Source organism: Tursiops truncatus, chromosome 20 (assembly GCF_011762595.2).
Source record: "Tursiops truncatus isolate mTurTru1 chromosome 20, mTurTru1.mat.Y, whole genome shotgun sequence".
Taxonomy (NCBI): domain Eukaryota; kingdom Metazoa; phylum Chordata; class Mammalia; order Artiodactyla; family Delphinidae; genus Tursiops; species Tursiops truncatus.
In genome coordinates, this window is record NC_047053.1 from 15699245 (window position 1) to 15727160 (window position 27916).

Below are 27916 nucleotides of genomic sequence, written 5' to 3' on the forward strand. Positions count from 1 at the left end.
CTCCAAGAGAAATCCTGAAGGATGTTTATGGAGATTAGGGTGTCAGAGCAAAGGGATATGAAGTACTTATTTTGAAATAAGTATGTCAAAGAATCTGAAGCTAAAGAATTCTTTTAGCTTATACTGTATTAACATCACTGTACTAGGGTTGGAAGGAATCTTTGTCCAATGACTTCACAGAGAAGGAAATAGGCAAAATAAAGTTGGCCCTGAATTCTCTATTTCATATAATTATGTTTGCTTCCTAGATAAATTGTTGCTGAAGAGCAAGAACAATATTCTTTACTTCTGTAATACCCCTGGCCCAGTGCCTGGTTTGTGCTATTCACAGTAGAAACTGAAAACTGCAATGAGGGGTCCAGAATGGTGCAACTCATTCCTTTGTGGATGGAATGAGGTGGGATTTTTGAGGCCTTTTAATTACCGCTTGGTTTCCTCCTTAATGATGTTCAGACAAGACTCGAATAAGACATGATTACTTCGTGTGACCCAAGGGTATAACTTCCGCAGTAGCCTCAGCATGAGCCCTAGGTGGCCAAGCAGACTCCGGGAAACTGCTTTGAAAGTGGAACTCTCCGTGGCCCAAACGACCCAGCCAAGTCCACTGCCAGCGAGGCAGCGGGCTCAGGCCCAGGTCACTGGCAAACCCCAGGTTCCCTTTTCCGGGTCCCGAAGGGTGCGCCCGGGGGCGGGGCCTGTGTGTCAGTCCGCTTGAGGGCCGCTCCCCATCGCTCCCCATCGCTCCCCATCGCTCTCCTTCCGGAGCCACGCCTTCACTTCGCGCACGCAGCCGGTCGGCCCCACTGGATCGCGGGCGCCGGGCGGGGCGCGGCAGGGAGACAGCTGGCTGGCTGGCGGGCTGTGGGGGGGGCGGGGCGCACGCGCGCCAACGCTTCCTCGCCCAGCGCCATCCCTGCGCGTGCTGCCGGTCGGCCCGCGGCGGCCCAGCTCGGAGCCGGCGGGGCGGGAGGGGCGCCCCGGCAGGGCGGGGGCCGGAGCCAGGCTGGGCCGGGGCCGGAATGCCCCTGTTCTTCTCTGCGCTGTTGGCCTTGCTGTTGGTTACGCTTAGCGCCCTCTTCTTAGGCCGGTGAGGGGATCCCGGCTACGGCGTGTGTGGGGGGGATGGCGGGAAGGGAAGGAAAAGAGACTGAGGGGTGGGCGCGCGCTGGAAAGAGGCGCGCGGGAGGGGGAAGGGTCTTGGGGGAGGTGGGCGGGCAGCGGAGGGGGAGGGGCCGAGGAGGGGGCGCGCAACGCGGGGAGGGGTCGAGCCGGGGCGTACGACCGGAGCTGGCGCGGAGGAACCGAGAGTGGGGGGAGACTGAGCAAGCGGGCGAGGCCTGAGAAGATGCTGAGATTGGGGAGCGGATAGGGGTGTGAATGAGGGGGGCCCCGGCTGGCTGGTTTTTCTTTCCCCATCCACATGCCCCTGAACGTCCCCTTCCCCGAGCGCGAAGGGCACCTGCAGCCTCGCCCTGGGGAGCCGGAACAGGTTTGGCTGCCCAGGGAGAGCGGCATTTGAGCCGGGCTGGTGTGAGCCCGCACTGCCTTCCCGCAGACACCTGTCTGGAGGGCGGAGAAGGAGACCTTTTGCGGGTTATGTGATGGCACATCTGGCACGGATGCCTGTACTTCGACTCCTGTTGGGGCCTCTTCTCTCTACCTCTGGGGTTCCTGAGGATTTGAGGGGTTGCTTTCTTTTGTCTCCAACTTAAAAGGTGGAGTTTAGTTCGGCTCGTTTCATCTGGGTGGAGGGGACACTCTGGGGCTAGGGTCCTGATCAGCGTGGCTGAATGTATGTGACAGAGTGGTGTTTTGGGAGACAGGAGGGTTGCCAAGAAGATCCACCTCCAGTTCATGTCCCTTTGCATGGCCTTCTAGGACCCGCAGGGGGTGACGGAGGCGATAATTGGGAGAGGGTCCTATGAACTCACAAGGATTTTTCTGCAGGTGGCTTGTGGTCCGGTTGGCCACCAAGTGGTGTCAGCGGAAGCTGCAGGCAGAACTAAAGATTGGCTCCTTTTTTTGGATTCAAAATGTCAGTCTTAAGTTTCAGCAGCACCAGCAAACAGTGGTGAGTCCTAGGAAACTTCCTGGGAATGTATTTGGGTTGATCCAACTGAATTTCAACTTTTAATTTCCTTTTTTAAAATATTCTGGTGGCTTTCCTAGTTAACCCCGGCCTTGCCATCCCTTTGCCAAGATGATTTTAGAGCTAGTTTAGGAACACTGGAATTGATGCAAGTTCTTTTATAAATGCTTATAAGGCACAGGGTGTCCAGGGCATGTAAGAAAGATACAGAAGTAAAGCACAGAACAAAGATAACAGAAAGTAGAAGAGCTTACTGTTCTAATGTAAGAGGGGAAACAGGGCAACATATCCATAAAAGAGAAATACTAAACAAGTTCAATCAGTGTCATTAGAGGAACAGGATATAGTGTCGAGGAGAGAAGCTGGTGGAAATGGGATAGAGAATATTTAGTGGAAGGGCTATAGCACGTCCTCCTCTCCTTAGACCCCTTCCTATCTTGTCACGCTGCTCTTGGCTTGCCTAGCAGCTAGTGTACAAAGCTTCTTCCCACACTGTTTTAGGAAATTGATAGCCTGTGGATTTCCAGCAAACTCCTTAGCCATGATCTGCCGTGAGTACCCTATCACCTCACTCTCCTCCTGGGGAATATTTTGGGATTGTGGTTTGCAAAATGAGATTCTGTTACAGAGGCCTCACAGCCCAAGGAGGGAAGTGGGTTCTTGCTGATGTCTCTGGATTAGCCTTGAAGCTATTGTTTTGTGGGACAGATATTGATAACTACTATGAGACTATCTTCCATGATTTGAGCTACATTTTTAGGGAGGATGGGAAGGTGAATGTGAGGGAGGGGAAGAGACTGCTATGGAAGGGATGGACATGATGGCAGTGAGATTTCTCTTCTGGGCAGACACTATGTGGCCTTGTGCTTCGGCGAAGTACGTATCAGAACAGACCTACAGAAGGTTTCTGGCCTGTTTGCCCCATTCTCCCAGAGTACTGGGGTGCACCAAAAGGAGCTGTCCTTCAGCCCATCCTTATTGAAGATCTTCTGCCAGGTGAGACTACTTTCCCACTTTGCTGGACTGAAGTAGGAATGGCTGGCTGTGGAGTCATGGGTGGATTTTTTTTTTGCTGTATTTGAGGCATAATACTAAGAGCTGCCTCTTATTCTTTTTCCACTGGAAAGGAAGGACGTTGCCTTGATGTTAATTATCGTTCATTTTTGCATCTTTTTTTCAGCTGTTCTCCATTCATGTAGATTCTATAAACATCATGGTTCTCAAGGTGGCTACTTCTGAATCCTTGTGGCATATTCAGATCAGAGATAGCAGTTTTCTTTTGGATAGTGATGGGAAGAGGTAAGCACTGGGTAGAAGGTTTGCTAGTCCCTTTCTTGCCTTATAGTTGTTTTAGGGTGGGTGGATGTCAGGGCTTTCTTATCAAGGTGTCAAGTTCTCATTCTGTGTAATTTGAGGAGAGAGTAAGATTAGGCACTTAATGCTTGCCTTGTGCCTTCCAGCCCACAAAGCCTGATTGAAGGTAAATGGTGAGGAAAGGGGCCAAGTGCTGTTAATCTTTTTCCTTTCCCAGGCTGAAATGTGAGGTGAGCCTAAGTCAGATCAACAGCAAAGTTCTAAAGAGTGGCCAGTTGGTGAGTATGCCATGGTCATTCAGATGCCTTGTTTTCTTCTGGGCATGAGGTATGAAGGAGCTTAGGGCTTACATTCCAGATTCTGTGTGCTATGGGGTTCCCTCAAGGATGTGTTCCAGATCACAGCATTTTGATCCCAAGCTCCCTACGCGTTCACACCTTAGAGGAGTATCTTCCCTATAGGAGAACACCTGTCTAGCGGAGCTCTCACTTACCCTAAAGCTGTGTCTAGAGGTGGGCATCAGAAGCCGGCAGCTGAAGGCGATCACTGTGGATGTGTGGACACTCCATGCTGAACTGCATGAGGGCCTCTTCCATAGTCAGCTGCTGCACCAGGGCCCAGGCCTGGCATCCAAGCCTGTTCCCTGTTCAGGTAAAGCCCCAGTCAGTGAGCTTCTTAGCTTCCCTGTTCTCGGGTTATTTTGGAAGTAGAAAAGAAATAGTGGTCTCACCGCTTGTTCAGGTGTGATTTGTTAGTGCCTTGGCCTTTGACCCTGGCCTTTGAGGATAGCTAGAGGAAATAGGGCATTTGCTTGTGGTGCGTGAAAGAACTAACATTTAGTGGGTAATTATCATGAATTAGACCTGTACTTTGTGTTTTGTGTATGTTCCTGTACTAACTCCTTAACATTTCACAAATGAGGAAACTGAAGCCTAGGAAGATTAGATAGGTTACTTGACTGAGATCACCTAGCTAGTCAGTAGTGAAAATGGGGTTTAAATTATTTGGCCCGAAAGTCCATATTCTTTTCATTGTAACAACCTGCTTTCCATACTGTTTTTTAGACTCTGGGGAAGGAAGTACAGCAAGTCCCTGGATCTCTGGGATCTTTGCGTTATGACCTAAGATTGGGTGTTTGCTTAGCCTACTTTATATGGGAGGATTTGGCCAAAGAGGGCACAGCGTGTTGGGAGACTTGAGTGTTAAGGATTGATGGCTCTTGTCTTATTCATTCATGTTTTCAGAGGTGATAGAGAACTTGGCTGAGCCAACTCTGCCTGGCCTGTACCTCCTTCAGCAGCTGCCAGACCAAATCAAGGTGAAGATGGAGATCACAAGTGTGGTGCTGTCCATGAATAGTCAAAAGAGGTGAGATCTCTCCTGACAGAAGTGTGGAGAGAGATAGTCGGAGCTATGTGCTGGGGTCTCCATAACCAGCCTAGTAGCTGCACTGAGCTTGTCTGAGGGGATAAAGGGAGTAGGAATAGCATCCCACATATTTCTAAGCCAGAGTCTGTCTCTGGTCCAGGCACCTCAATTGGACACTGAAGCTGCTGCATTTCCTGTACCACCGTGATGAGGATCAGCTGCCCCTTCGAAGCTTCACAGCAAACTCTGATATGGCACAGATGAGCACTGAACTCCTTCTGAAAGGTCCATGGGTGGGGATACTGGTACTGAGAGAGAATGGGAGGACCAGACACACTCTTCCCCAATGCCCCACTTGGTCTTCTTAATTTAATATCACTGTAACCGAGGAAGGGGAGGTGGCAACATACTGAAAGAAAATAGTGTTGGTGACCTGTTCATCTCCTTGCCTGCCTCTTACTCTCTCCTAGTCTTACCTCTTGCCCTCCCAGTGTTTCCTTCTGATCTGCCCTTTGCCCTTACAGATGGGTTGTTGCTGTCCCAGAGCCGCCAGCGCATTGTCTGCCTCAACTCCCTCAAAGCTAGTGTGCAGGTGTGTTGACCAAGAATCATTCCTTTTCTTCTTTCTCTGTGCATCGTCGCATCATGAGCTAATGAAATTAAACCGAAGCCCACAGTTCTCGTGTTCTTATTTCCAGGTGACCACCATTGACCTCGCAGCCTCCCTGGTTCTGAACACTTGTATTATTCATTACCGGCATCTGGAATTCTCTCACTGGCTGCACATGCTAGCCCTGGAGACCCAAGAGTCTAGTTCATCTGTTATTAAGCAAACGAAAAAAAGGTCAGTGTAATCTTTTTCAGCCACCATTTTATCAGGTGGATTCCTGGATTTTTTGGTCTAAAGTGGCATTTTGTGTTAAATATGTATTTGATTGTTTGATCTTTTTATTTTTTATTTTTGGCTGCGTTGGGTCTTTGCTGCGCTTGAGCTTTCTCTAGTTGCGGCGAGTGGCGGCTACTCTTCGTTGTGGTGTGCGGGCTTCTCATTGCGGTGGCTTCTCTTGTTGCGGAGCACGGGCTCTAGGCGCACGGGCTTCAGTAGTTGTGGTGCGTGGGCTTATTTGCTCTGCGGCATGTAGGATCTTCGTGGACCAGGGCTTGAACCCGTGTCCCCTGCATTGGCAGGCGGATTCTTAACCACTGTGCCACCAGGGAAGTCCCTGATTGTTTGAGCTTTTTAAATCTCAGTTTCAGTAGCTCAGACTCGGTAGCAAACCTATTTTATATATCTTCCCTGTTAGACTAGACTCTGGTGGTAGAATGACATCCTCTTTGCTTTTATGTCCTCAATGCCCAGCACAGTTCCTTGTTATACGAAATGAACATTTGTTGAACTGAACTTAAATGATAACAGTATCTCGTCTGCCTTAGATTATAAGGTGACAGATCATGTCAGCAGTGCCATGACTCTGTGTAGTACTTGCATTGTGTTGGCATAGAGAACTTAAGGTCAGTTCGGAAGCGATGCTTTTGATTGTAGTAAGTTAAATCATAAGATATACTGATTTCATCACATTCGATCTACGAAAATGGCAGTTTCATCTGGTTCAACCTAATAAGTCTCTGGATTATCACTGGGAGTGGGAGCGAACTGATGAATTCAGTCTGTTTTTTTCTAGTTGCCTCCCATCCTGAGAATCACAACAAAACTCACCCTGTCTTTTGAGAGATTCAGGAGTCTGTTACATAGTAGGAAGTTGCAATTCTTTCCTTATCAAACAGTGATGTCTTATCCCTATGCAGAACCTTCCCTCAAATCCTGGCTCCTATCATCTTTAGCACCTCCATCTCCAATGTCAACGTTTCCATTCAGCTTGGAGATACACCACCCTTTGCCTTGGGATTCAATTCCATCTCTCTGGGTAAGGCTGTGCAATGGAAGAGGAACAAGAATCTGTTCATTAGTGGAGCTCGGCCCAATTGATGGCCACTGTGGCTCCAAAGAACTCCTCTCTCCCACCTTCTTTTTTCAGATTACCAACACCTGAGACCACAAAGTATCCATCAGCGGGGTGTCCTGACTGTGGACCACCTCTGCTGGCGGGTGGGCAGTGACTCCCACATTCAGCGGGCACCCCACCCACCCAATATGCATGTTTGGGGTGAGGCGCTTGTCCTGGACTCCTTCACACTACAGGTAGGTGGGGACTTTGGTGAATAGTAGCCGGTGAAGTTTCCTCATCCTACCATGCTTTAGAGCACTGAGCATCTTTTTTTGGCAGCAGACGATGCATCAGTGCGTTACGGAACTGTGTGTTGGCATGCTTGTGATGGAGTCCTTCTGCTTCTTTTCTAGGGTAGCTATAACCAGCCTCTGGGCCTGTCCAGCACTCAGTCAGACACCCTGTTTCTTGATTGTACCATCCGAGGACTGCAGGTAGAAGTATCAGATACCTGTGCTCAGTGTCTTTCTCGGATATTGTCCTTGATGGGCCCACAATCTGGGAAGTCAGCTGTCTCTAGGGAATCTTCATTTGGGGAATCTGTGTCGTTACTGTGGAAGGTGGACTTGAAGGTGGAGGACATGAACTTGTTCACCCTTTCTGCCCTGGTCGGTAAGTGGGACAGGAAATCTGTACTGAAGTGGGTGGCTTGTAACCTAAGCAGATTATGCTGCTCCTTCTCACTTAATAAGACCAATTATATGAAAATTTTCTAAATTAGAGGCATGAAATGTTGGAAGGTCTTGCATAACTATTGGGCTTCTTGATGTTTCTTAAGGGTTTACAAATAGCAAGGTGCATGAGAAAAAGACAGCTTTGATATCTGATCAAGAGAATGAGATGCAGTTAGTTTTTTATTTCTTTGTGTATCTAGTTCTAGAGAGTAACTGATATACCTCTGGGGAATTGGTAGGAGTTTGGGAACTTCTTTGGCCCTGCCAGATCTAGTTAGGTTAAAATGGGAGAGGAAAAACTTCCCTAAAACATGAGAAATGAGGTTAGGAAGGTGTGGGGAGTAAGGATAGCTAGAGTGAAAGGAATAAGGAAGGAGGGAGAGTGAGGACTAAAGTTGCCATTTGAGAGCTGAGAACCAAGCCTGACATGGTTTCTGGATGTTAGGTGCTTCAGAGATCCGACTGGACACACTGACCGTCCTGGGAAGTGCTGAAACCTCCACCTTGGGTGTTCAAGGACTTGTGCTTGCGCTGGTGAAGTCGGTCACAGAGAAGATGCAACCCTGTTGTAAGGCTCCTGACATCCCCACTCCAGTGCTCAGCCTCTCCATGCTCTCCATCACCTATCACAGCAGCATCCGCTCTCTAGAGGTAATGCTTCTGTGGGGAGGTGGAGTCAGGTTGGTTTTTTCCTAGGCTTAGAGCATTTTCCAGTCTTGAGTCATGTTGTGAAACTCACCTGTGAGAAATATAACACCTCGTGTTGGGTGTTGGGTGTTCGTAGCTGCGCGTGGGCTTTCTCTAGTTGTGGTGAGCGGAGGCTACTCTTCGTTTCAGTGCGTGGGCTTCTTATTGCAGTGGTTTCTCTCGTTGTGGAGCATGGGCTCTAGGCGCGTGGACTTCAGTAGTTGTGGCATGCAGCCTCAGTAGTTGTGGCTCACAGGCTCTAGAGCACAGGCTTAGTAGTTGTAGCACACAGGCTTAGTTGCTCCGCTGCACGTGGGATCTTCCCAGACCAGGGATTGAACTCATGCCCCCTGCATTGGCAGGTGGATTCTCAACCACTGCGCCACCAGGGAAGCCCTTGTTCTGTACATTTTTAACTGTTAATGTGGAGTTTAAAATATATATAAAACTAGAGAGAATATACGAACTTTCATGCATCCATATCCAGCCTCAATAATTACCAACTTACGACGAGCTTCATTTAGCTAAACTCTGAGCAGTCATCCCTGCCTTCTTCTCTGGGATTATTTTGAAGCAGAAACCAGACATATAATTTCAACTGTAAAGATTTCAGTGCATATATCTGAAAAATATAGGGCTTTTAAAGGTCACGATCTGGTATCATTTTACTGAAGCACTCAGCTCATCAAAAAACTGGAAGAGATCTGAAGATGGGGGCACTGGAAAGTTTTGAGAGGCTCCCCAATATCTTTCTCCTCAGAGTATCAGACAGATGTAAGGCCCTCTTGAGGGGAGAGTGGGATATGTTCCTGTTCATCAGACTTCAGCTTCCTTTGGAAACTGAAGAGTTTCCTTTTCAGAGATTGGAACTCAAAGGAATTTTTTTGTCTTGGGATTTAAATTTTCTCTGCTTAACTATTGAGAATTGACTTTGTTTTTCAAGCTGACAAGGTCTTTACTCCCTTGTTTGAGGCATACTTTCCCATAGGTCAATTGCTGTATTAACTTGTGTGACCAGTACTCTTTATACATTTTAAGAATTAAGTCAAGGTGCAATCAATGCATGAAACATTTTCCAGTTGATTGTTGCAATGGTTATTTTACAGAGTGTGGTTGTTATAGAAAGATAACTCATGAGCAGAAACATAAAGCCAAATAACTTATTGAGTACATGTATATATACTGGATGTACTGTGGTAGATACCAGAATTAAAATATGTGGCCTCGGGACTTCTCTGGAAGTCCAGTGGTTAAGACTTCACCTTCCAATGCAGGAGGTGTGGGTGTGATCCCTGCTAAGATCCCACATGCCTTACAGCCAAAAAACCAAAACATAAAACAGAAGCAGTATTGTAATAAATTCAATAAAGACTTTAAAAATGGTCCACATCCAAAAAAAAAAATGTTAAAAAAAATAATAAAATACATGGTCTGTACTCTCAGACAATTTAGAATCCAGTTGAGGAGGACTTAAAAAGTGTAAGTGGGGCTTCCCTGGTGGCGCAGTGGTTGAGAGTCCGCCTGCCGATGCAGGGGACACGGGTTCGTGCCTCGGTCCAGGAAGATCCCACATACCGCAGAGCGGCTAGGCCCGTGAGCCATGGCTGCTGAGCCTGCGCGTCCAGAGCCTGTGCTCCGCAACGGGAGAGGCCACAACAGTGAGAGGCCCGCGTACCGCAAAAAAAAAAAAAAAAAGTGTAAGTGCTTGTAAGTATAAATTAAGAACTGTTAGCTCAGTTTATTAGTGCAAAGAGGAGCAAAACAAGGGGGTAATTAATGTGATGACTCAGGAGAGACTTCTGAGTGGAGATGGTTCTTGAGCCAGGTGTGTCTCTTGTGTTCTGGGACATTGTAATTGATAGATCCTTTTCTCTTGCTCTCTAAAGGTTCAGTGTGGTGCAGGGCTGACCTTACTCTGGAGCCCTCCAGATCACATGTACCTGTACCAGCATATCCTGGCCACCCTGCAGTGCCGAGACCTACTAAGAGCCACTCTGTTTCCTGAGACTGTTCCACTTGTTGCACTAGAGACTCCAGAGACTGCCTGTGAGCCAGAAGGCTGTCCCCCTGAGCCCTCTCCCCCAAAGCGGCTGCTAAACCTGACTCTAGAGGTGAGCACAGCTAAGCTGACAGCTTTTGTAGCTGAGGACAGGTTCATTACCCTGGCTGCAGAGAGTGTGTCTCTGAGCCGGCACGGGGGTTCACTGCAGGCTTACTGCCCAGAGCTGGCTGCTGGGTTCGATGGCAATAGCATCTTCAACTTCAAGGAGGTGGAGGTGCAGCTGCTGCCTGAGCTGGAGGAGATGATCCTCCACCGGAACCCCTTCCCTGTGCTGCAGACCCTCCGGAACCGTGTTTGGCTCCTCTCCCTGGGTTCAGTCTCAGTGGAGTTTCCTTATCAGTATGATTTTTCTCGAACTCTGGATGAGGCTGTGGGAGTTCAGAAATGGCTGAAGGGACTGCATGGAGGAACTCGTTCTCAGGCTTCTCCAAGCTCTGCCCACCTCCCACCTGATCTACTCTTGAAGGTTCAGCACTTCTCATGGGTTTTCCTGGATGATATTTTTGAGGTGAAACTTCGTGATAACTATGAACTGATGAAGGATGAAAGTAAGGAGAGTGCCAAAAGGCTGCAGTTGCTGGATGCCAAAGTGGCTGCTCTTCGGAAGCAGCATGGGGAGTTATTGCCTGCCCGCAAAATTGAGGAGCTCTATGCCTCTTTGGAGCATAAAAACATCGAAATCTACATCCAGCGCTCCCGTCGTCTCTATGGCAACACACCCATGCGCCGGGCACTGCTCACTTGGAGCCTGGCAGGGCTAGAGCTGGTGGCTCTGGCAGATGCCTCCTTCCACGGGCCTGAGCGTGTGGTAGAGCAGGTTCGAGAGCTTGATCCAGGCAGCCCTTTTCCTGCGGAGGGGGTAGATCTTGTCATCCAGTGGTGTCGTATGCTCAAGTGCAGTGTCAAGACATTTCTGGGTAAGTAGTACTTCCCTATTTGCAGGGCCTAGTGTTTGCCCTTGTCCAGGGAGGTCTTTGAGTGATTACAGAGGAGCTCAGTTATATTGGGAAATGTGGCTGTTTTGGGGTGGGTGGAGTGGGATGGGTGGACTCCTCTTCCCTTTCTTTGTTCCTGAATTTCACCCTGAAACCGCTTGGCTAAACACAAAGGTACTAACACAGTCATCTTCAGGGTTAGTGCGGCTCTTGGGTCTCAGTGTTATTCCCCTCACTGTCTGCTCAGGGTCTCCGTGCACTTTTTCAGTCTTGCTGCCGACTGCCAACTCTTATTCTCTCAGTTGATCTTGTAAAATATCAATAGATGGGTAAAAATAGTAGCGGGGGGGAAAGTGCCCGAGAGTGCTAAGACAGTTTCCTGAGTAGCTGGTGTGTATCCTCCCTATAATAACAGTTCGGATAAGAGACTATCCCCGGTACTTGTTTGAGATCCGTGACTGGCGGCTGATGGGTCGACTTGTGGGCACTGAGCAGAGCGGTCAGCCTTGCTCGCGTCGGCGTCAAATCCTGCACTTGGGGCTTCCATGGGGTAACGTGGCAGTGGAGAGGAACATGCCCCCACTCAAATTCTATCACGACTTTCACTGTGAGTAGAGGAGGGCAAATGATTTGACTGAGATGTTGGTGATGGCTGGGGTGGGAGATGAGCTGAGGCCTTTCTGGAGTGAAGGGAGAAGGGAGGGATGAAGTTGTATAGCAGGCTGTGCCCTTTGCTCCTCTACCCCAGCGGAAATCTTCCAGTACACAGTGGTATGGGGCCCGTGTTGGGATCCAGCCTGGACACTGATTGGCCAGTCTGTGGACCTCTTGACCAAGCCCTCAGCTGACCCCAGCCCACCCTTGCCCTGGTGGGACAAGAGCCGTCTTCTGTTCCATGGGGACTGGCACATGGACATTGAACAGGCAAACCTGCACCAGCTGGCTACTGAGGTGAGGGGTCCAGAGGAACTGTTTTCTTATTAGGATGGTATGGTTGGGGCTTGTACAGCACATGGGGGAAGAGAGAAAGCTACTGATTTGGGAGGTGAAGGTGATATGTTTATTCATATCTGACCAAGTTTTTGGGGTGGTTATAGGATCCATACAACACAACTGAAAATATGCACTGGGAGTGGAACCAGCTGTCTTTTCATTGGAAACCTGGTCAGTTTGTGTTCAAGGGTGACTTGGATGTCAACGTGAGAACAGCCTCTAAGTGAGTGGGGTGATAGATGGGGCCTCAACAGGGTGTGGGACTCAGGGTGGGGGGAGAGGGGAAGAGCCGAGGGGCTGCAAGTGACCAGGGCACTAAGGGCCAGGGCTCTGTTGTGAGCCAGGTATGATGACTGCTGCTTCCTTCACCTGCCTGACCTCTGCATGACACTGGACCTGCAGTGGCTATGTCATGGGAACCCCCATGATCACCATGGTGTCACTCTACGGGCCCCAGAGTTCCTGCCTGAGGTGCCCTTGGGCCAGCTTCATGACTCCTACCGGGCCTTTCGCTCTGAGAACCTCAATCTCTCCATCAAGATGGATCTGACTCGGCACAGTGGAAGTGAGGCTTGGATCTGGGGCAGCGGGGAGGAAGGGCTTGGGAGGATGAACTTTAGACACCAAGGACTTCAGCTGACCCTCTGGAGAGGGGATAGGAAAAGAGCAAAGGAGGGTTTGGGTCAAGATGTTTTTTTGGAAGAGGATTGGTGAAAGTAGGGAGCTTGGGTCTTTGAAAGGAGAGGGTGTTGGGGATATTGAGTGTGAGGCTTGAGTGCTGTTTGGGTTTTTAAATCTCTAAAACCTGAAGCTAGGGAAGGATTTAGCTTCGTCTCTGTGTTTTAACCACAGCTAGGAAATGTCTGTCGTTTCCTTTGCAGCAATATCCCAGCCCCGAATTCTGCTGTATAGTAGCACCCTGCGCTGGATGCAGAACTTCTGGGCAACTTGGACTAGTGTCACAAGGCCTATTTGTAGGGGAAAGCTCTTCAATAACCTGAAACCCAGCAAGAAGAAACTTGGCCAGCACTACAAGCAGCTTTCCTATACTGCACTCTTTCCCCAGCTGCAGGTCAGCTTTGACGGTGCTGCTGACATCTGCAGTTCTGTTCCCCTTCTCTAGTTTTCTTGTTTTCTCTTACTGGGTCTCTGAATCGTCTCTCTGATGCCATCCTTCATTCAGTGTTATGCTCTCTTGTTGCCAGGTGCATTATTGGGCCTCATTCGCCCAGCAACGTGGCATCCAAATTGAGTGCAGTCAGGGCCACGTCTTCACTCGGGGAACTCAGCGGCTTATACCTCAAGGTAAGATCAAAGGCTCCCACCACTTGTCCTTGCCTATTCCTTGTCCTCTTTCTCAGTTCCCTTCCCTCCTCTTTCTGTCCCACACTGTTCTGTACTGGTTTGCATGGGCTCTGTATGCCTCTTTTTCTCAGCGGGCACAGTGATGCGGCGCCTCATCTCTGACTGGAGTGTGACCCAGATGGTTAGTGACTTAAGTCAGGTGACTGTTTACCTGATGGCCTCGCCCACTGAAGAGAATGCTGACCACTGCCTTGATCCCTTGGTAACAAAGACCCACCTACTGAGCCTGTCCTCCCTTACCTACCAACGGCACAGCAATCGCACAGCTGAGGAGGTACCGCCTGACACATTCTCTTTACTGCCTTTTCTGTATCAGTAGGTGTCTTAGTCGGCTCACGCTTCCATAACAAAATACCATAAACTGAGTGGCTTAAACAACAGAAATTTCTCACACTTCTGGAGGCTGGGCAGTCCAAAATCAGGTGCCAGCATGGTCCTGGTGAGGACCAGGTTCCTCCAGTGAGGGCTCTCTTTCTGGCTTGCAGATGGCTGCCTTCTCACTGTGACCTCACCTGGCAGGAAAAGCAGGAAGCTTTCTTATGTCTCTTCTTATGATGACACTAATCCTGTCATGAGGGCCCCACCCTCATGACCTCATCTAAACCTAATTACTCCTAAAGGCCCTATCTCCAGATACCGTCACATTGGGGATTATGGCCTCAACATACGAATTTGGTGTGGGTACACAATTCAGTCCATAGGAGTAGGTTTCAGGCTAAGTCCCTGGTGATGTTCCTAAACTACACTCTAATTATATATGTTGTTACTTTATGATGCACTCACTAGTATCAGCATCCCTCTTTTTGAAAATTCCTTTCTTTCCCTCTCCTTGTAAAGATAGTCTCTTGCTCTTCAGGAAATAGAGTGAAACTTTTTGCTTCTAGTGCCTTATTTGGTGGTCCCCCCACCCCCCCACACACAATTAAGGAAGGATTTTAGTTGAAATTCTCTGAGTCATTTAAAATACAGTGGATATAGTCAGAGTGTAATCTAGTGCACACACTAAGACCACTTAGGTTTTCTTTCTCTAGGGTTGTCTTGTATCCCTCAGAACAGGTCTGTTACTCAACAAGCATGTTTTTTATCTCTGCATTTGTGGTCTAGGAGGAATGTTGGGAATTTCCATGCTACTCTGAGGTTCTTTTCCTGTTTCTTAGGAGCTCTCTACTCGAGTTGGGGATCCTGCTTTTCACACACATCAGCTGCACTTGGTAGATTTACGGGCTTCTTGGACAACCACCAATCGGGACATTGCCTTTGGTTTATATGATGGCTACAAAAAGGCAGCTGTACTCAAACGTAATCTCTCTACTGAGGCTCTGAAGGGGTTAAAGATTGATCCCCAGATGCCAGCCAAAAAGCCAAAGCAGAGTGTTCCGACCAGCGCCCCAGCCCCACCTCCTGTCAACACTCCCAGCTTTAGTGGACAGCCTGATAAGGCGTCTTCAGGAGGTAAGCTGGGGGAGACGAGACTCCATAGGGTTAGGTTTAGAATATGTATGTGAGCTCGGACAGGAGTTTGAGAAGGACTAAATTATGACTGGTTCGATCTGTGTGTAAAGATGAAACTTGTTTTTCCATATTAGGCCACCTAAGTCTTATATAGCAGTGATGGGGGCATTAAAGGGTCTGGTCCATGGGACTTCCCTGGCGCTCCAGTGGTTAAGACTCCACGCTTCCACTGCAGGGGACACGGGTTCAGTCCCTGGTTGGGGAACTAAGATCCCACATGCTGCGCTGTGTGGCCAAAAAAAAAAAAAAAACTGTCTGGTCCTTTGGCCAGGAGAAGAGGATCAGGAAGGAGTGATGACTTACAATGACTAGGGAAAAGAAAGGATTAGAGAATTGTTTTGTGTTTTGATGAATTAATTTGTTCAGTCAATAAGTGTTTATGGAGTACTTAATAGGCACAGAGCACTGTGCTGGGTTTAGTGAGAGATACAGAATATATGATATTTTACTTGACTCAACAAGTTTATCGTCTCTGGATGAGCTAAGATTAGTTCATTCATTCACTGACTCAATCACTCCAATTCATTCATAGATTCACTTTTTAGCTTTACTGAGGGTTTATAATGTACCAGACATGACCGTAGACATTAGGGATGTAAAGATGAGGGGGAAGCTCTGAAACTAAGAGTCATGAGGGACTTCCCTGGTGCTCCAGTGGTTAAGACTCTGTGTTTCCACTGCAGGAGGCACGGGTTCGAGCCCTGATCAGGGAACTACGATCCTGCATGCTGTGCAGCACAGTTGGGGGTGTGTGTGGGGAGAGTCATGAAGACGCTTTATAAGAATGTTCAAGAAGAAAGTATTTAAATCAGCATAGGGAAGTCTAGAAAGGCTTCACAAAGAAGATAATATAATTGAGATGGGTCTTAAAAGATGAGTAAGAGTTTGATAGACAAAGAAAGAAAAGAGGGCGTTTTAGGGAGAGGGAACAACAAGTACAGAGGAATGCAAGTTCATGGTGAATTTAAGAACAAGGTGAAAAATGATAAATGCCGCTAGAGAGAAATTAAAGAATATGTGAGCTGTTCTTGACTGTAGTGAAGGAGGGACTATAATCAGAGAAGGGTTTATTGAGGAAGTAGCATTTGAGCTGGACTTTGAAGGCTTAGTATGGTTTGAACATGTGGAAATGAGGAGCAAGGGCATTAAAAGCAAAGGGAACATCCTGAAAAGGAGTGGAGTTGGTCAAGCTCAATGTGTTCAGAGCAGAGTGAACAGTCTGTTTGGGTTGGCATAGAGTAGAGCTACAGGTGAAGACGCTGGAAGGGAAAACTGCAGGTAGACCATCAAAAATACAAGGCTAAGGAGTTTTTGTTCTTTATTCAGTAAACAGTGGTGAACTACTGAAGGTTTTTGAATAGAGGTGTGTCATTAGAATCTTACTTTTAGGAAGATAAATCTGGCAATGGAAAGACGACTGGAAAGAAACTGGAGGTGGGGGAGACAAATTAGGAAGCTATTACGGTGTCTCAGCAAGAGGAAAGGAGAGCCTGAATTAGGTAGAGGCAGTGGGAATAGAGATGAGGGGATGAATAGAAATGTTATTATGTGTATAAGAGATTTGGCAGCTGGTGGGAAGAGGGAGTTAAAATAGGGATAAAGTGATAATGATTGAGGTTTTGAGCCTGGTGACTGGCCTGATGGTAACTAGGAGAGCCAGAGGCTAATAAACAGGTTTGGGGAGGTATAGGTTTGTTAAGTTCGTATTTGGACATGCTAAGTTTGTGGTGTAAGTAGTACCTCTAGGTAATGTCTAAAAAACAGGTGGAAATGAGGATCTAAAAGCTTAGGGCTAGAGGTAGAGACTTAGGAGTTTCAGCATAGAACTAAGAGTTAATGCCAAGGAGATAATAGTTGCTTACTGTGTGGCAGGTACCCTGCAAAATACTTTATGTATTATTATTCCATTTAATTCTCTCAACAACCATATTAGATAGTTAGTGTTATTTTACACACGAGGAAACTGAGACAGAGGTTAAAGCAAGCAAGGTTACAATCAAGTAACTGGCAGAGATAGGATCTTGAACATAGGCAGACTAGTCTAATTCTGTGCTCTTAACCACAACACTGTTGGACAAACTCTAGAAAAAAGAAAAGGGAACAGGCCAAGGACAGACCTTAGGGGATATACTTATCTCTAAAACCTGGGAGAAGGTAGAGGATCTAAAGTCATAATCAGAGAAAGCAGTAGAGCTAGAACAGTGACACTGATGGCAGGGGAGTGGTTTATGTGGAAAGGAGTGGTCAACAAACAAATAGCATTTAAAACAATATGAAATGAAAAGGAGAAGGAACAAAATGGAAGGAAAAAAGATCCTAGAGTAATTCAGAGGTGGATATGCCTAAGAGAAAGGATTGCTACCACTTAGATGGCATTTCTAAGTCGCTCTTGGGAATCTGTTACTTTTATTAAAATTGAAGGAAAGTGAAATGACAACCCTTACCCAGGGGTCAAGGGGTGGAGTGGGCTGGGCTGGAGTTGCAGGTTGGGGAGAATACATTCTAGAGAAATTGAAGGAAGATCAGTTTGGCCCTGGATGTGTTCTCTATCCCTTTGACTCTGTGGCTTTTCCCCCACTTCATATTTCTCTGCCAGGTGCCTACATGTTGCAGAAGCTGATTGAAGAGACAGATAGGTTTGTAGTGTTCACAGAAGAGGAGTCAGGTGTGAGTGACCAGTTGTGTGGCATTGCTGCCTGCCAGACGGATGACATATATAACCGAAACTGCCTTATTGAACTGGTCAACTGCCAGGTACCTTCTCTTTACTAGAGCACCTAAAGATAGGGCTAGATCATAGTCATATGTGTTTACCTTCTCCCACCTCTAAATAAGAATAGGTGGGTAGAGCTCCAAAAAATTGTTCTAACAGGTATCGTGGATAATCACTTCCATTACTAAAAACCAGTAGCGTGCACTCAGTAAGCCAGAATTAGACCCAGCTGCAGTCATTGGTACAGGCCCTTTCACTAACCTTCCATATTCTTTGTGGCCCTGGTGCTGTGACTCTGCTTCTGTCTCTGGCGTAGATGGTTCTTCGTGGAGCGGAGACAGAAGGCTGTGTCATTGTGTCAGCTGCCAAAGCCCAGCTGCTGCAGTGCCAACACCATCCAGCCTGGTATGGTGACACATTGAAGCAAAAGACATCCTGGACTTGCCTACTGGATGGCATGCAGTACTTTGCCACCACTGAAAGCAGCCCCACTGAGCAGGATGGCCGACAGCTCTGGTTAGAGGTTAGTCAGCAGGGCTGGGAAGGCCCGTTGTATCTCCAGTTTTCCATAGTTGACCCCTTTCGCCAAAATAGCTTGCAAGATCCTTGACAGTACCTGTTGCTACCAGGTTGGCAGAATAATGAGGCTGATGATAACACTTGAATGTAGAAACTGTTGGCAGTCTCTGGCCTGTGATCTGTGAACACATAGTGCTTTTTCTGTTTTTTAAATCTCATACTATTCTATTTCATTGCAAGGGAGATTCTCAGTTCCCTACATGAGAATAAAATGGGTTAGAACTTTTTTATTTTTGAGATTGCTGACCCCTATTAATAAGATCACACTAATCAGCAGGCAGCCGAAAAAACAGGCAGTAAGTCAGAATTTTAGATAAGCTCTCTATCTGCCCTTTCTCTCATCTCTCTGATGAAGATGATTGGTCATTTCAGCAAATCGGTAAGGTTGAGTAGAAAGACTGCTTGTCTAGGAGGCAGGTTATTATGTGAGTTCTGATTTCACCTTTGCTGTTTTAGTAGCCATGAGCCCTTGGGAAGTCACCTTTATTTGTAAAATTGAGTTAATACTTCACTCTCAGAAAACTGTTGAAAGGATCAAATGAGAACGTACTTTGAAAAATACAAAGCTTCATTCAGATGGAAAGTAGTCTTATTTGTTTTTTTAAATTTATTTATTATTTATTTTTGGCTGTGTTGGGTCTTTGTTGCTGCGCGCGGGCTTTCTTTAGTTGCGGCGAGTGCGGGCTTCTCATTGTGGTGGCTTCTCTTGTTGCGGAGCACGGGCTCTAGGCACGCGGGCTTAGTAGTTGTGGTTTGCGGGCTCTAGAGCACAGGCTCAGTAGTTGTGGTGCACGGGCTTAGTTGCTCTGCGGCATGTGGGATCTTCCCAGACCAGGGCTCGAACCCGAGTCCCCTGCATTGGCAGGCGGATTCTTAACCTCTGCGCCACCAGGGAAGTCCCAGTTTTATTCTTTTAAGTCAGTATGTTTGAGGAAGTCTTAGTGTATGTCAAGATAATGTTTTTGTTAGAAGGTGAGATTGTGAGCAGTTGGCAGGGACTAAGCTATAAATTTTCTTTTCAGCATCTTGGTAAAACTAAATTTGTACTATAATTTCTGTGATATAATTGCATCAGATTTATTGGGAGATCTAATGGTTATGAGATGTACCTAGCCAATATTCTGCATTGTGGTTACTTATTTAACAGGTGTTAAGTGTCCGCATTGTGCTGGGCATGGTACATTCAGATGAGTTACTGGATCCAGCTACATCCGATTAGGACCAATGTGAATACTTCATTTTTCATTCTACTCAATGGGGATAAAGCTAATCCCTCTTCCCTCCTCCCTGGCTGGTACTTCTTACTCCAATGACCTTAAGGCTCAACCCCAAGTATAAGTTATATGAGTTATATAAGTAATAAGCATTTAATCAGATGTCAAGCCAAGTAAGGGTCAGGTTGTTGGTAATATGAAAGGTCCTGCTGGTATATTACAGTTGTAGTTCAGGCAAGCAGTACCCTTTACCAGTAGTCTCAGGAGATAGGCACAGAAGGTGGTAACTACTCACGCAAAGATAAGCAGGATGAACTATGGAAGATCTGACATTTTCTGGGCCTCTGCTTCTTTTAGGCATGCGTTCTTTTGCAAGTGAACTCGTTTTTTCTCAGGCTGTGATATTAGCATTAGAGTGGAATGTCCTTGGCTTAGGTGGGAAAGACTTTGATCTTGCCTTTCCTATATGAATTTTTTGGTGACTTGACAGATTGTTTATGTTCTTCTCATATCACTCATTCTATTCACTTTGACTTCAGCGTGGCAGAGAGTGTCAAAAGAATTCAGTTCCCTTCCCCCATGGCAACAGTGTCAAATGGTCTGAAGACAGAAAACAGCAAGAACACAAACACACGAATACCAAAATGGGTGGGAAGTCATTGGTTTCGATGAATTTTTTTTGCCCATGACATGATTTGCTTTTTTTCCATTTTTGAAAATTGTGATAACATATACATAGTATAAAATTTATAAACATTTAAAAAAAAAAGAAAGAAAAGAAAAAGGGACTTTCCTGGCGGTCCAGTGGTTAAGACTCCGTGCTTCCACTGCAGGGGGCAAGGGTTCCATCCCTGGTTGGGGAACAAAGATCCTGCATCCCACGCAGCGTGGCCAAAACGAAAGAAATAAACTTAACATAAAACTTATCATCCTAACCATTTTAAGTGTACAGTTTAGTGGTATTAAGTACATTCATAATATACAACCATCACCACCATTCATCTCTGAAACTATTTTTATCTTGAAAAACAAACTATACCCATTAAGCAGTAACTCCCCACTTCCCCTTTCCCCCAGGTCCTGGCAGTCACCATTCTATTTTCTCTCTCTGTGATTTTGACTACTCTTAAATACCTCTCTTTTATATATATATATAAATTTTAGGTGTCTCATATAAGTGGAATCATATATATTTGTCCTTTTGTGACTGGCTTATTCACTTAGTATAATGCCTTCAAGGTTCACCCATGTTGTAGCATGTGTTAGAATTTCCTTCCTTTTTAAACCTGAATTCCATTGTATGTATAATACCACATTTTGCTTCTCCGTTCATCCACTGATGGACACTTGGGATACTTCCATATTTTTAGCTATTGTGAATAATGCTGTTATGAATATGGGAGTACAAATTTCTCTTTGAGACCTTCCTTTCAATTCTTTTGGGTATATAACCAGAAGTGGAATTGCTGGATTACACAGCAATTCTGTTTTTAATTTTTTGAGGAAATTCCACAGTGGCTGTATCATTTTACTTATCAACAGTGCACAGAGTTCCAATTTCTGCACATCCTTGCCTTATTTTCTAATTTTTTTTGGTAGCCATCCTAATGGGTGTGAGGTGGGACATGATTTGGTTTTAACCTAGCTTGTATTTTTCTGGCCTGAGGCCTGGCAAAACGTGCATGTAACTCAGTTGGGTTTGGAGAATTGGGTGGTTTGGGTCAGGAGAGAGGGACATATGTCCTTTACCCTGGGAGATTCTTCAAGCTATTCCAGGCAGTGAAAATCTAGATAGTGTTAAACTTGTATAGTGGATATAATGGAGATATATAATGGAGCTTGTGCAGGACAAGCTCCTGGTCCCCCAGGAGTTAAAGGTGCCTGTATCCCTGTCTTCAGGTAAAGAATATTGAGGAGCACCGGCAGCGTAGTCTGGACTCTGTGCAGGAGCTGATGGAGAGCGGGCAGGCAGTGGGAGGCATGGTTACCACTACCACAGGTCAGTTCTCACCTCTTCCCCCATTACGTGGTTAGGAGCAGACATGCATCCTTAAGGGGCCTCATTTCCTTACCTGTTTGTAAGATTAATGTACGTGGAATAGGACCACTTTGTGTTAGGCTATGTTGAAAGCAAGTGTCTGGAGTTCCCTAGACATCACGCATAGCTGGGAGGCTCTCACAATACCTCTTCTGAGAATGTCTTTCTCTTATCTCTTTCCTACCTCTTCGCAGATTGGAACCAGCCAGCTGAGGCGCAACAAGCCCAGCAAGTCCAGCGGATCATTTCACGCTGCAGCTGCCGAATGTACTATATTAGTTACAGCCATGACATTGATCCTGAGCTGGCAACTCAGATTAAGCCACCTGAGGTTCATGAGAACCAGGAAAAGGAAGATCTCCTAAAGAAGCAGGAAGGTATTCAGGCTTTGAAAGGCTTTTAGGAGAGGACTAGGGAACTTGTGAAAGCAGTTATTTCCTTAGTGGTTTTGAGGCAGAAGTGTTACTAAGAGTCCCAGTGTGCCTAGGGCATTAACATTTCACTTTGCTTTACATTTTTAAAGTTCTGTTAGGAGAGAATAGAACTGGTATAAATGGGGGACTTCCCTGGCGATCCAGTGGTTAAGATTCCGCACTTGCACTGCAAGGGGTGCGGGTTGGATCCCTGGCTGGGGAACTAGGATCCCACATGCTGCGAGGGTGAGGCACGGCCAAAAAAAAAAAAAAAAAAAACTTACTGGAATGAATGGATATTGTTTGACTCTGAAATAAGCACATGTTTCTACCCATGAGCATATCTCACCAAGACCTTTTATGGGGTTAAGTAACATAAGTGGTTCTAGATATGGGTTAGGAGATGGGGTAGACATTTAGGGAGAAACTGAGTCTCTTATTTAGCTGCTAACAATTACCTAGGGGCTGTGGATACCTTCACCCTCATCCACCATGAGCTGGAAATCTCCACAAACCCGGCTCAGTATGCCATGATCCTGGATATCGTCAACAACCTGCTGCTCCATGTAGAACCCAAGCGGAAGGTGAGTATGGGCCCTTATAGAATGCCAGTTAGTCTCACAGGAATCACCAGACCTTGTGCTTTATTTGGGGTCCAGTAAGAAAAGCCATGCTTCAGACTGGAAAAGGGCTTTGTGGTTAGTACATCCTCTTTTAGTCAGCAGCAGCAGTTGAAATTTTAGTTATTTAGGAAAGGTCTGAGTGTCCCTAAGACTGTAGAGGTGTTTACTTGTTTTTCTTGGTTCTTTACTCAGTCACTTACATACCTCTGAAAACAAACTACTTCCCACTTCCCACCTCTACCCCTACCCTGTGGGACTGGCTTACTGTGAAATCCACATTGTCAAATCTTCTGCATTGGCTCACCCCTTACTCTCACTAATGGTGAGAGAGAAAGATGAGCTTTCCAGAAGAGATCATCATTTCTTGTTCCTTTCTCTGTTTTACTTTACTACAAGACTTGTCTATTGTTCATTTCCTTTTCCATTCCTTTAGGAGCATAGTGAAAAGAAGCAGCGGGTCAGGTTCCAGCTTGAGATCTCTAGCAATCCTGAGGAGCAGCGCAGCAGCATATTACACCTACAGGAGGCTGTGCGGCAGCATGTGGCCCAGATACGGCAGCTGGAGAAGCAGATGTATTCTATCATGAAGGTAGTCTCCCGGGCAATCTAAGGACAGGGAAGTCTCCTAGGACAAGGGAAATCTCTCAGTTTCTCCTTATCTGGCTCCCTAGTCTTTGCAGGATGACAGCAAGAATGAGAACCTGCTTGACCTGAACCAGAAGCTTCAGTTGCAGCTAAACCAGGAGAAGGCCAATCTACAGCTGGAAAGTGAAGAGCTTAACATCCTCATCAGGTGCCACAGCATTCTTTCCAGCCCTTTTCCAGTGCCCCAGCTGGAGTCGATTTCTTTTGCCTGTGTTCTGATAAGTCTTTAGGTCTAGTGTGTATTATCAAAGGCTGATGTAGTAGATTCAGGCACCTTTTCCTGAATGAGTCTTGTTGGACTTGGCCAACAGGTTGAGAACAGGAGAGCCCTTTCTTAGGATCCTTACTAGAGTACCTCCGGGGAAAGGAGAAAAACAGGTAGTTCGGAAAGATCATTTTTGTTGCCTTGATACTGTGCAACTAAACTAAAAATAAAATGTCTTGAAGTTGATCAGTAAGGAACACAATTGCAGATACAATCATAGGGGTTACTAGTAGGAACAGACTACTTTTTCAAGAAGCTGTAGAACTAAAGATGGGATTTGTGCTCCCATGGCCCAGGGTTTGAGGAGCAACAAATCCAGTGAAAAAATTTAGGGAATAGCTGTTCTAGAATAGGTCCATCTCTGGGTTTACCTCCTGCATCATTCTAGGGCATTCCGCCCCACCCCTAACCCAAATGCTGTTGCCCTTATTGGCTTTGACCCTCCTATCTATTTATAGGTGTTTTAAGGATTTCCAATTGCAGCAGGCCAACAAGATGGAGCTGCGAAAGCAGCAAGAAGATGTGAGTGTGGTCCGCCGCACCGAGTTCTACTTTGCTCAGGCACGATGGCGCTTGACAGAGGAAGATGGACAGCTGGGAATTGCTGAACTGGAGCTGCAGCGGTTCCTCTACAGCAAGGTATTGGGTGTATACAGTCACACAAAGACAGCTGTATTGAGAGGCATTGACCTTTCTCAGGAGTCTTAACTCACAAAAAGAGATAAACAAAAAGGGACTGATTATTATATGACTGTTAATGATGGTATTAATGGTTATTAATGATAGAAACATGAGCAGAGAGTGCCGCTCATACACATTTGCTTGTAATATTAAATAATATATAGATGAGCTTGATCAAATGCTTCCCTTATTGAATAAGGTTATCCCTAGAAATGTGGCTCAGAGGGAAGTAATCTTCCAAGTCCAGCTTAGAATAGAATCATTAATTCTATATTGGCATTCAGCTTTCCTGCAGTTACCCATGGCGTGGAGGACAGGACATTATTCATTATTCTTCCAACCCCCCAGGGCCATTTGGAAATAAGTCGAGACCAGTTTTGAATGTCACAGTGACTGGAAAGTACTGCAGGCACTTAGTGCCCTGGCCATGAAAACAAATGATATATGTAGCAGTACTCTAGCAAGCTCCTGAGAAAAGCTTATTATAGTGGTTTGGGGGTGGGGGTGGGGGAATCTGTCTTTATAGGTGAATAAATCTGATGACACAGCAGAACATCTTCTGGAGTTGGGCTGGTTCACTATGAACAACCTCCTCCCCAATGCTGTCTATAAGGTAAGTCTTATTTCCCTATTCCTAGCCCATTCCCATGCTTCCTAACACTGGGCATTTGCAGTGACCCTTCCACATAAACCTACTATGGGAAACAATGGGATCTGAGATGGTGGAAGCTTGCCCAGCTTAGCAAGACCATTGCTTCGTCTCTCCTCTGCAGAGGATTTGTGGGTTGATTTATTACTCTTTATTCTACAGGTAGTCCTGCGGCCCCAGAGCTCCTGCCAGTCTGGGCGACAGCTAGCTCTTCGCCTCTTCAGCAAAGTCCGGCCCCCCGTTGGGGGTATTTCTGTTAAGGAGCACTTTGAGGTTAGTAAACAGTCCTTTGGGGACCCAGGAACAAAAGGCAGTTAAAAACTATCTGTGCGTTTTTATGTTAGGGGTAGGTAAACAGAGGGATGATGTCTGAGCTTAATTGCTTCTTCAGCCTTTTTCCTCTTTAGGTAAATGTGGTGCCTCTCACCATCCAGCTGACACACCAGTTCTTTCATAGAATAATGGGCTTTTTCTTTCCTGGACGAAGTGTGGAAGATGACGAGGTTGGTGATGAAGAAGATAAGTCCAAACTGGTGACTACTGGTGAGAACTTTAATGGTGGAGCTCCAGAAGACTGAGGTAGCAGCCCCAGAGACAGCTGAGGCTTCAGCAAGAGGACAACAGCTAGTGTACTTGCTTTTTTATAGGAATACCAGTGGTGAAGCCTCGGCAACTGATTGCAACAGATGACGCAGCACCACTGGGCCCTGGGAAGGGTGTGGCACAGGGCTTGAATCGGAGTTCTGGGGTCAGAAGGTCATTTCGCAAAGCACCTGAGGTATCAGACATGCCCCTGATGATAGAAAAATGGGAGAGTCTTGGGGTACACTGTTTGGCCTGGCTGGGGATTTCTTTCTGTTTCCTTTGAGTCTATTCCAGGGGTGAAAGGAGATGGAGATGTTTGGGGTCCTGAGTTTCCTGTGATGGCTTCAGGGGCACACTCTTCTTTCCTTTCTTTCCTAGCACCCTGTGGATGATATTGACAAGATGAAAGAGCGAGCTGCCATGAACAACTCCTTCATCTACATAAAGATCCCACAGGTTCCACTGTGCGTCAGCTACAAGGTCTGCCCTTCCCCAGCACTTTTTAAATTTCATTTATTTATTTATTTATTTTTGGCTGTGTTGGGTCTTTGTTTTTGTGCGAGGGCTTTCTCTAGTTGTGGCGAGCGGGGGCCACTCTTCATCGTGGTGCGCGGGCCTCTCACTGTCGTGGCCTCTCCTGTTGAGGAGCACAGGCTCCAGACGCGCAGGCTCAGTAGTTGTGGCTCACGGGCCTAGTTGCTCCGCGGCATGTGGGATCTTCCCAGACCAGGGCTCGAACCCGTGTCCCCTGCATTGGCAGGCAGATTCTCAACCACTGCGCCACCAGGGAAGCGCCCCCAGCACTTTTTAGAACAGTATGGGAACGGCACCGCATAAGATCAGAGATTAAAAACAGAGATAGTTCAGCTTGTGAAGCTTGTCTGTGGGTGATAAATCTGTTCCCTCTGCTGCCCTCAGGAATCAGTACCAGACTGAGATAAGGGGAAATAGGTATCTGTAGGTTGCTGCTGCAGGAAGGTACTAGACTTGGACTCACTGGCTTGGACTAAAACTGGCAGCTGATATATTTTTTTCTCTTCTCTTCCCTCCCCCTCCTGCAGGGTGAGAAGAACAGTGTGGACTGGGGCGACCTTAACCTGGTGCTGCCCTGTCTGGAGTACCACAACAACACATGGACATGGCTAGACTTTGCCATGGCTGTCAAGAGGGACAGCCGCAAAGCCCTGGTTGCCCAGGTATCCCGGCAGAATTCATGGCTGTTTGGTTAGCAGGGGCTGGCAAGCAGATCCTCTGCTCAGGAGCATTTCATTTTAAGATGCATGTATTAACAAGCAGCCTTGGGAAAGGGGCAGGTGAATGAAGTGAGTGACTTTTATCCCTGTCCTCTCCGTGACTTTGCTCAGATGGTTAAACTGAATGTTTACTGACTGCTGTATATATGTTAACTACTGTTGATTTTTACGGAAGTGAGGGCTGGCACAACTTCATGTTTAGAGTGGGTTCTAATAGACTGTAAGCTTCTTGAAAGCAGAGATCATTTTATAATTTGAATTGCCCCATTGTGCCTTCATGTAAGTTTGATAAATCTTTACTGACTTGGTCCACTTGATTTATTTTGCCTGTCTCATTAATATTTACCTTCCCTTTTACTCCTCCCTAACCTATCAGGTAATCAAAGAGAAGCTAAGGCTGAAGCCTGCAGCAGGGTCTGAAGTCCGGGGAAAGCTGGAAACTAAATCGGACCTCAACGTGCAGCAGCAGGAAGAGGAGGAGAAAGCCCGGCTCCTCATCGGTTTAAGTGTGGGCAACAAGAATCCTGGGAAGAAGTCCATCTTTGGCAGGCGCAAGTGATCCGGCAATTCAAGAGAGGCTGCAGTACAGGATCTGACTCTGGCTCAGGCCACAGGGACTTGTGGGGTGGGAGGTGCTTCCCTTCATCCATTAGGATTTGTGGGGGTCAGGAGCCCACAGGGTACTGTGGATAGAGGCGCTGTTCTTTAGCAGCTGGCCTGTTCCTTGCAGAACATGGTGGATAATAATTCTGAGTTCTACCTCACACTGATCAGCAGGCCCAGGGCCAGAGAGGCATCAAGAGAGCAAGGCCCAGGGAATGGCCCCACGGCTAGTATCTGGTTCCCTTGGGTTCAACTGAAAGGGTGGGGGGACAGCTCTGATCAAGTGTGATAAATTTTTATAAATAGACATATATAAAAAATATATATATATTTGTAAGTGTAACTGCTCTCCCTCTGTGCCAGAAAGTGGAGGGGAGGGGCTGATCTTCTGTTCCTCATTCCACTGCCTTGTATGAAAGAGGTATTAGTGCTGTGGGGGGAATCAGCCCCTCCCCAATCTGTGCCAAGCTCACTTGGGAGAATGGCAGTAGGAGACACAGCTGGCTATGGGTCCCTCTCCCTGGGGTATCCCCTGAAAAATGGTAAAAAAAAAAAAAAAAATCATTTAAAGAGAAAAAATATATTTTAAATTTGATGCTGGTTTTTTTTTTTTTTTAATTGTATTGAGTGCATGGTTTCAGCCTATATCC

The 27916-nt window shown here is 46.6% G+C and overlaps 1 protein-coding gene across 7 annotated transcripts; it reads left to right on the top strand.

The window, feature by feature from the left end:
* The first annotated feature begins 931 nt into the window (after positions 1-931).
* Positions 932-27861, top strand: BLTP2 (bridge-like lipid transfer protein family member 2). Of its 7 annotated transcripts, none has more exons than XM_019927024.3 (39): positions 932-1087; positions 1948-2071; positions 2591-2640; positions 2938-3085; positions 3270-3388; positions 3621-3681; positions 3865-4054; positions 4648-4771; positions 4932-5056; positions 5296-5363; positions 5470-5615; positions 6578-6696; positions 6808-6971; positions 7131-7389; positions 7897-8102; positions 10025-11117; positions 11551-11742; positions 11884-12086; positions 12233-12351; positions 12473-12693; positions 13010-13200; positions 13334-13433; positions 13565-13767; positions 14651-14945; positions 17602-17759; positions 18035-18241; positions 21411-21510; positions 21744-21926; positions 22425-22546; positions 23019-23174; positions 23257-23378; positions 23954-24134; positions 24703-24789; positions 24988-25098; positions 25233-25368; positions 25473-25603; positions 25789-25890; positions 26472-26606; positions 27040-27861. In XM_019927024.3, exons 1-39 carry the CDS (start codon positions 1020-1022, stop codon positions 27220-27222), a joined length of 6702 nt encoding a protein of 2233 aa, XP_019782583.2. In that variant the 5' UTR covers positions 932-1019; the 3' UTR covers positions 27223-27861. The 7 variants fall into 7 exon arrangements, 6 of the variants coding, with proteins under 6 accessions (XP_019782583.2, XP_019782585.2, XP_019782588.2 ...); XM_019927026.3 differs by having other exon boundaries at positions 23266-23378; XR_002174764.3 differs by lacking the exons at positions 25789-25890; positions 26472-26606; positions 27040-27861 and having other exon boundaries at positions 25217-25368; positions 25473-25535.
* The last annotated feature ends 55 nt before the right edge of the window (positions 27862-27916 follow it).